Source organism: Aulonocara sp. 'chitande type north' Nkhata Bay, linkage group LG15 (assembly GCF_057382095.1).
Source record: "Aulonocara sp. 'chitande type north' Nkhata Bay isolate Kocher_YH1m ecotype deep benthic linkage group LG15, A_spYH_male_GT1.1, whole genome shotgun sequence".
Lineage (NCBI taxonomy): Eukaryota > Metazoa > Chordata > Actinopteri > Cichliformes > Cichlidae > Aulonocara > Aulonocara sp. 'chitande type north' Nkhata Bay.
In genome coordinates this window covers 15,100,024-15,108,842 of record NC_141358.1, presented here as the reverse complement: position 1 = coordinate 15,108,842, position 8,819 = coordinate 15,100,024, and the positions used below count along the sequence as shown (strand labels likewise).

At 40.2% G+C, this 8,819-nt stretch overlaps 1 protein-coding gene across 1 annotated transcript in view; it reads left to right on the top strand.

Annotated features, from left to right (window-relative positions):
• The first annotated feature begins 960 nt into the window (after positions 1-960).
• The window catches only part of enpp1 (ectonucleotide pyrophosphatase/phosphodiesterase 1), a 35,869-nt gene continuing 28,010 nt past the window's right edge, over positions 961-8,819 (top strand). The window contains exons 1-2 of the mRNA XM_086264518.1: positions 961-1,245; positions 5,995-6,064. Coding sequence (XP_086120644.1) covers positions 1,117-1,245; positions 5,995-6,064 — 199 coding nt within the window. The 5' untranslated portion in view covers positions 961-1,116. The remainder of the gene's footprint in view (positions 1,246-5,994; positions 6,065-8,819) is intronic.

Below are 8,819 nucleotides of genomic sequence, written 5' to 3'. Positions count from 1 at the left end.
GCTGTGGCTACAACGTAGCTTGTCATCACCAGTGTGTGAATGTGTGTCCAAATGGGTGAATGACTGAATGTAGTGTAAAGCGCTTTGGGGTCCATAGGGACTACGTAAAGCGCTATACAAATACAGGCCATTTACCATACATCGCTTCTAAACCAGCCAAGTAGAGCTTACAGAGCTCATGGAAGGAACTCTGAAAATAGCTCTGGTTGCCTGAGGTTTATATTAAAGGAGTTTAATGCTGTTATGCTACATGCAAACCTTTTTCTAGCAGGACTACAATTTATTAAAATACAAATTTTATTTATGTTTTCATATGAGGCCGAATATCTTTTGTAATCGGCTGTTATTTCTTTTTGTTGACCAAATTATTTTTGAATAGAAGAAAGAATAGAAGAGGTGGAGCAGCGCCCTCTAGTGGATTATTTCTCCTTCAGTGGATAATTTTTAGCAAGCAGTCACTAACGCCAAGCTCAAATTTGCCAACGGTAAGTGAAATTAAATAAGACTATAGTCAAGCCAAAAGCCTTAGATTCTTATTTAAGGAAAGGAAAATGTGTTGAACTGGGTTTTTTAAAAAATTAATTTAAATATTTGCATGGGACGCAACCCTCGAACTGGAACCTAATGCACCACTTAAGTCTGGCCACAAGATGGTGGCAGCTCCACGACCTTATAATGGATTTTCATAGAAAGTCCGTAATTACTGTATCTGTGTTTGCTTTTTATTTCGAGTCAATGTCCTAAATCAAAGAAATTAGACGTGATAATACGTCTGAGGCATGCGTATTCTGAATGTGTCTGGGTTTTATTTTCTTTTAAAGTGACTCTGATTGGCTTTAAAGTGGGTAAAGTACTATTTCATCGCCACATTAGAGGAAAATAAGTCAGAATAAGGGGGAGTTTCTGCTTTCTGCTCTGCTTTTATTAGTCTTGGATCCTCCTCCTCCCTTAGATCTAACACATGTAGCCACTTTGCAAAAACTTGAAGACGTCAGAAAGGCGGGCATTTCCCCTCTATATATTCCTCAGAGCTGCATCCCATCCTGCTACTCAGTTCAACCTGGAAAGCACTGGCAGGCGTCCTTTTTTTGTTTTTGTTTTTTTGCGCTTAGCAGCATGGAAGTGACCAAAGGAGAGGACGGGTCGGCGGAACAGGCAGCGTCTTTATTTGGGACACGAGAGGTGGAGAGTCAGAGGAGCATGAATGAGAATAAAAGGAGTACCCGCCGTAAAATCATTATTGGGGTATGTTCAGTTGCACTTTGGCAGCATGGAGGGCAACTTTGAGCGATTGACTTCGCTGTGTGAAAGTCACACATTATAGTTAATGTATTTGTCTGAGCTCCTGCCACTCATATTACTGCATGGTCTTTAATGTGACTTTTAAATTGGGAAGCCCTTAAAGTGTCAGGGACACTATTATTATAGATGATATTATTGATTAATAAGTAGCTGCTGTCTTTTGTCCTCTAGAAGAAATACTGGGGGGAAAAAATCATCTGTCCCTGTTTGAAATGAAGAGATGTCCATCTTTTTTCTTTTGTCTCATAATTGCAAACTGGATTCTGGGGTTTAAAAAACATTTGAAGGCGTCATTTTGGGCCCTGTTGAGTAGTCCTTTTTTTTTTTTTAATGTATAATTTTTGTCAAACATTAGACAGTTAACCCAACTGGCACTGTGTGATGTTTAACTAGGGGAAGAGAACCATCGTCAGGGATCAAAAACCACATCCTCGGGTCAGCATTTCTGCACTGTTTACTCACACTGTCATTAATTCACAGCTGCCACACAGACGAGACTGTCAGTGTTGCCAGCGTGAACGTGGAAACTAAATGTTTTCACTCCACTGCAAACAGACACAGGCCAGCAGGCTCTCTGCAGGTGGACAAGACCTGCAGTTGTTAGTGTGAAGCAGGGCTGGGTGGAGCTCTGACCCCACAACGTTGACTCTGATCCAAAGTGTCGTTTCAGCAAAATACTGGGTGTGTTCAGGCAGCTGGAAAATGAGTCGTCCTGCCAGCGCTTTGTTTTGATGTAGTTTTAGTGGTTCTACTACAGGTAGTAGCTGAAGTTGTTTATAACTATAATTATTTATAACGTTGACTAATTGGGCAATTAGTTTCTCACATAATTGAGCAATATTTGTTTTACTCTAATGCAAGACTGTTCAACAAACAGACAGGCACAGTGCTGTGATAGTCAGCACTGATGAAGATGTGTGTTGGGTTGATTGGCAGTTCCTGAGATAAACTAGCTATCTGTGCAAAGTGTAACATACCTCTAACTTTTATGAAATGTGTGGTAGGCTCCAGCACCCCGCCCAAGAACCGGAATTAAACAGTGAAAGAAGGTGGATGTGGACGTTTGTCACGGCTTGGCCTGTTCTTCTTGTGCTACCATCAAGAACAGACTCATTTAAACCGGCCCATCTTGACCCTGGACTCTCTTACAAAACACATTGTTAATTTTAAGATTCTGACTTGATCAATAATCTTCAGTGTCCAGTAACATCCCCACATCTGGGCCAGTAGATCAAAACTTTGGTAGCGCTTTAAGGTGTAATCTGTAATAATGTAGCATTGGTAAATATGTATATTGAATTATTAGTCTAAATCTGAAAAATAATAACTTAAAGGTTTAAAAATATGTCGACCAAAAGACAGGCTGTGCGAACTTTGACGCAATACTTGGCTATCTCCATCACTGGCAGGAATGGACATTTTAATCTGCTGGGTCTGTTCTTTGTTTTCCCCAGAACAGTATTTTTATCACAGAAGGAACGTCTCAGAAAACAACAGCAGCTTTTATTGTTCACAGCTCCTCGGGGCATTGAAACTAACCACACTTAGTCTTTGTGGAGGCTAAATCTGGAGTGTGTTTCAGTCTTTACAGAAAAAAATATAAGTGAAGCAATTGTAAAGAAAAATACCGTTATGTTTTATGGACTTGTTTTATATTGCTGCGGTCATAGTCATATCAGAAAAACATGTTTCTTGCTGTAATATAGTGAAATAAATTGTGATTTTTTTTAAGTTGGAAGTGGAAAGTTAAACATGTCTGGAATGTTCGTGATCTCCTTCATCACTGAGGCATAAACTGCATGTCAAAGAAGTCATTTGAGAATGTGCGCATCCTTTCAGCTATTCACTTGCGACCTTCAGCTCGACACCACAATAACCAGATGCTGTCTGCTTTGTACCAATTAGACACACACAAGGTCTCATTTTTAAGGTCCACGACAATTCGGACAATAGCATGACTTTGTAGTTTCGCCTCTGTACACTACCACAGTGGATTTTAAATTAAACCAATCAAGATGTGTTTTAAGTGCAGATTGTAAGCTTTAGTTCAATGGGTTTACCAGAAAATGGTGCAGTAACTACTTTGCAATACATCCCTAATGTCTTAAAACCCCAAAATAACTCAAAAATAAGTAAAAGCTCAATCTTGAGTACCCACTAACACTTTATGACAATGAATAATAAAGTGAATGTCTACCACTCCTTCACCAGATAGATCTGTTCAAACTCCACCCACCTTAAACTGTTTTTTCTATGGTAGTTCCTCTTTTGCCCTGCTGCCTGAGAAGCTAGATTGCTTCAGTTGTGCAGTTGTGCACCTGATTAACACAGAAAAGTAGCAGAGTTGTTGTTATTTTTTTTGGGATCAAGGATCCAGGCTTATGCGAGAGCAGCTTGTCATATCTACCATATCTTTCAGCTTTGTGCATGTCATAAGGCCACACATGATGGCAGTTTGATGTGTAGCCCTTAGCTTTTGTGTCTAAGTCCACCCCTGAACTAGAATGACACTTCCCTAGAAAGAGTTTTTGTGTCTTTGGATAGCCTTTTTTTGATGTCCACTTCGAAGATGACTTTCATCTGTAGTTTAATTTCAGAACCTTTACATCATTCTCTTGTAGACAATGGAAAATGAGTGGTGGTCATGGTGGGGGGTCTGAATAAATATTAAAGCGTGTTTCAGGCAGCCCAGTAGGTTTCCACCAGACAGTCTGTTTACTTTCACAACCCACAGAGACCCCGTCTTTAAGCATTTCTGTGAAGCCCATCCAAGTTTACAGTTTTTTTCACCTATAGCTGGGGAAAATAAGTGCACGTACCCAGACACCAAATACAGCAGTGCGTTTTCATACCTGTATAGGAATTCCAGCTCTTGTGAATCACACTAAGTAGATTACTCCTGCTGTACTGCTGTAGCTTTCTAGCTTGGGAGGATCGGACTAGTTTTGGCTTGAGGATTTGTTTGTTTAAACTGTAAATCCTCTGTAAAATCTTTCCTCCAGGAAGAATTTATGTTTTTCCACTTTAAGCCTGTTTTTTTGAACTTTTTAGTTTAGCTTTTTCCCCCTTTCAGTTAAAAGTAATAGACTACAGAAACAGTGTGAAAAGATTAAAAAAACGTATCAGTTCTGAGAGGAAATTAGACTCTTTGTGCCAGCAAAAAGTGACACCAGAGAACAAGAGACTTGCTTTAAACTATGACTTGTGTTGTGCTAAGGAAATATTTGCAGCTGCGTTCCCAGCAGAGAGGTGATAAGATGGTCATAGGAATAAAAGGAGATGAGCCATAACGCACTTACATATTATACTCTTTAAAAACTGTGATTGCAAGGCACAATTTTACCAGAATAATAAATATTAAAATCTGGCGACACATTTAAAATGAAGATTTGTAATGCCATAATGAGTAACTGGCCTGGTTTGGGGCATTGCAGACGGTTCAAAATCAGCATCTGTGATAACCCTGGTAAACACTGTCATTTCTAAGTAAAGTAATCTTTGAAACACCCATCTAATTACAAACCACTCGCCCCCAGGGAGCTGCTGTCCTGGGGCAGAAAGGTTGTGATTTTTAAAAAAACAAACAAAAACAATTCTGGATCACTACTTCCAACTGCAGAGAGCTGAGACTAATATATAGACAGATGGAGATGGTGTGGAAATTGTTAAAATCAACAGTTGAGCCTGTGAGGATACAGATGGAAGTCTCGGTGGACGGTAGAAGGATAACTGAATAAAGCAACGTATCTAAACCTCTTCAGCTGCAGTAATGGAGTAGGGCTTTGAGCTAAAAGCTAATGTAAGCATAATTAGAAGTATACAGAAAACAATAGCATGGTGATCGAGTAGTGTTTGCCACCCTAGTGTAATTCAACAGGTCCCAAATGCCAATTCTTAACAGTAAAAAAGTAACAAAGTTGCATAAGACATGTACATTTTTATTTTAACTTGGAGACGTCAAACTCTGTATGTTTTTTCTTTTCTTCACATGATTGTAGTTTAGTAACAATGCACACAGAGTTGTAATCCGATCAGGGGTTTTCCCCCTGTTGGACGAGGATCTGGGGAAAAATAGCATGCTGTCTCTGGTGCGTAAAGTGTAAATAAACGATTCAATAAAATAATTTTTTCCAGACACAGTTTTTAAACGGAATTGAAGACAGTGAAGTACAGAGAAACACTGAGCCCGTTTGTTCTTGACCGTCTCGTAGCTTGGCTGTTTTTGTGATTCTCAGTCTGCATCTGCAGCTGCATCACATTTTTTGAAAAGAAAACTTGGAAATTTAAGAGGATCATGCGAGTCAGCTGGGTTCCTCTGCGAACTGTGGATACAACAAATTTATTCATGATCGGTCCATTAATATTATTTTAAGAGCCTGTAATGTCAGCCTCGTGTTAGTGATGCTAAGAGGCAAAATAACAGCATGATTTAGTCATTAGGTGAAGAGGATCCCATCTAATACTTGCTGTACAACAGCCAACACTGCTCTCTCTAGAGCTGAAGCTTTGAGTGTGGACGTGATTTAGTTTTGTTAATTTGTGTCTTCTCTTGAGAGAGACGAGATTTTGTAGTGCTTGAACCCTTTTCTTTTCTCAAAGTTCAAATAGTTCAAAATAAACAATGTGAAATTAGTGGCTGCTATCTCTAACAGCTTTAACAAACATCTTGCCATTTTATCTTCTGGGTTATAGGTTCTGCTGCTGTGTTTACTGGTGGTTATCCTGGCTGTGGTGATTTTTCTGAGAAAGGAGAAAGGATCAGGTAAGATTGACTGTTTTAATTAACCAGCATTAAATTAATGTACATTTCACCTCCTCATTTTCATAATTCTTGCCCAATGGCTGTTGGAAAAGTCCCCAATCCCCCTCCCCCATCCCTCTTCCCCCTTCATGATTTGTGCTTCATTTATAGCATATTTTTCATTCAGCTTGGATTACATTTTAATTTTAAAGAAACTGTTTTGCCTCTGGTATAATGTTGGCCTGGTCACCTTGGATTGCGCCAAGTGAGCCTGGGACTGGCTATATTCCATAGTACTAATAGAATTTATTTATTTAACACCCCTGTTTCTCATCAAACAGCTTTATGCATGTTCTTGTGGTTTAATAAACAAGTTAAGTGTATCTTCTTCCTCAAAACAGCAAAAACAGTTTTAAGAAAAGCTACATTTCTTGACTGCCACGTTTGATTGCTTGCAGTCCCTCTTCCTTTGGTTGGTGCATATCCAGACATATTGCTGCTGCAGCTGTCAATAAGTGGTACAAGATGAAAATATTAGCGGGACTTCGTGTCACTGCAACACACATGTGCATCCTTCTGCGCAGGAAACAAAACAACAATCCGCATAAGTCTGTTACTGCAAGATATCTTTGAATTTTACTTTAGTAGATATAAAGTCTGTGAAGTGCTGGTGTTGGAAATGTGAAGAATGTCAATACAGACCTCAGCGCCCTGTATTCACGAGGATTTCAATTGCTTTTCCTAATGAATTCTCAGAGTTGACCTTCGAAATGCAGCTGTCAAAGTGCTGACCTGCTTTTTCTTTCACTCACATGTAAATCTGTGTAGTACCACATTAATACATTTTCTGTCTGAGCTTTGTCTAAGTCATGGTTTTCACTCCTCATGGACAGTGAATAGAGTGCTTTGGCTACAAGAGCGTGAGACAGATTATCTCAGGTTACATTTCTGGCATTTATTCAGCGAGAACTCATTTGGTGCGGTTGTCACTTGGTAAAATAACAATCAAGGCTCCACACTCTTGTGTATAGCACCTAACATCCCGCTGCAGATCCTCCAGAAACTTGAGACTTGAAGTATTTAGAAGAGCAGTAGAGAAGGATAAAGTTACCAACCAGGCAGCAAAAGAGAGACAGAGAGGTGAAAGTTAACCCCCAAGACGCCGCATAGGTTGAGCGTATGTTTTTGTCAGGGTGGTGCAGGCTAGTTTTTTCTGTCCATGGTTGCAAAACAAGTCGTAAATACCCTCTTAAGTGACAGAGGAATGTTTTCTGCAGCTATAGATTCGCCCCAGTTAGACGTGGGCAGCAGTGTCAGTACGCTCTTTGTTGAAAACCACCATGCCAAAACGCTCCTCCAATTTAGGGGGCAGCGGCGATGACTGTGGGCAGCAGTCCCCAGCCTGGGTGGGGTCCTCTCTCTCCTGTGGCATTTCCCTTTAACTTGCACTCTATTTTCTCCTCAGTTAACATAAAACCTTTCGATTACTTGTCGATTACTCACCATAGAAAGCCGTCTCCTGAGACAGAGCATCCCCGTGTTAAGTCCAAACCACATAGCTGGCCCCGACGCAGCGAGAAGAGGATTTTTCACCCATGTGCTAAGGCTCCCTCTGTCGTATGCCCTGTCAGTACAGCAGGAGACTTGATGGATGCATAAGGAAGGCAGATGTTTAAAAGGTTAAAGAGGTGACCCAAAATATCCTGCTTGGTGATGCCTTGCCTGTGGGAAAGTCCTTGAGTAAGGAAGGTTTCTTATCAACCTGTGCAGACCGTTACAACATTTGAGGGCGTATTCTCAGTTCGCATTTGATTCCAACAACTAGAATAAATGTTATGATTGTTTTACTGTCTATTGTCTTTCCCAAACTAAGTGCTGCTTTTGTTTTCTAACAGCTCCAGGAAGCAGCACTTATATTTGGTTTTTTCTGTTATACATGTCTCTACATAACACAGGAAGGAAGTGCTGTTCTTGCAGCTCTCTCATAGATAATCATATATTACTGATGCATAAACAACAGTATTGTATTAGCCTCTCTCACAGCAGAAAGAGCAAGTGACGGCTTTTTTCCTTTGTGTTTTTTGTTGTTTTGGGAGGACCAACCTTCCTCTTCACGGAGCTGCTAAGACACCGTGCCTGGGATTACCGTAATAACCCTAATATCACTGAAAAGCGCAGAGTCGCTGTTTTCAGGAACCGTTGCAATTATTTCAATCAAGCAAATGGTTCAGGAGTTACGGGAGTTGCAGATATTGAAAAGAGGGTTACAAAACACCTGTCTGATGCCAGCGACAGGTTAGGCTTGAGAGAGTTAAAAGAACAGCAACAAATGGAACATGTAAAAATATGTAAAACCCAAATCCACCCATCAAAAGAATAACCTAATAGTTGTGTGTCTTTGATACAGACCCTCTCATTAGTAAATGCATCAAGTAGGCACAATAAGAGCTCTAATGAAAATGAGGCTCATTTCTTCTGGGGTGTCATAATAACCATGAATTGAGGATAACGAGACGGGATAAACGCCGTCACCAGTCTGTCACAAGGCTAACACAGAGAGGAAAACAGTCTTACATTCCCATCCTACAGCCCATTTAAAATCAAATTAACATGCATGACTTCGATCAGTTGGTGGAAACCCATGCAGGCTCCTGCAGAACACTTAAACAGCCAACAGCAAGATTCAAACCTGGAGTCTTTTTCCTGACTGGTGTCATTATCCAACACGACAGACATGAAGTGAAACTGTGATATCATGAAAGCCCTGTTATGTAAG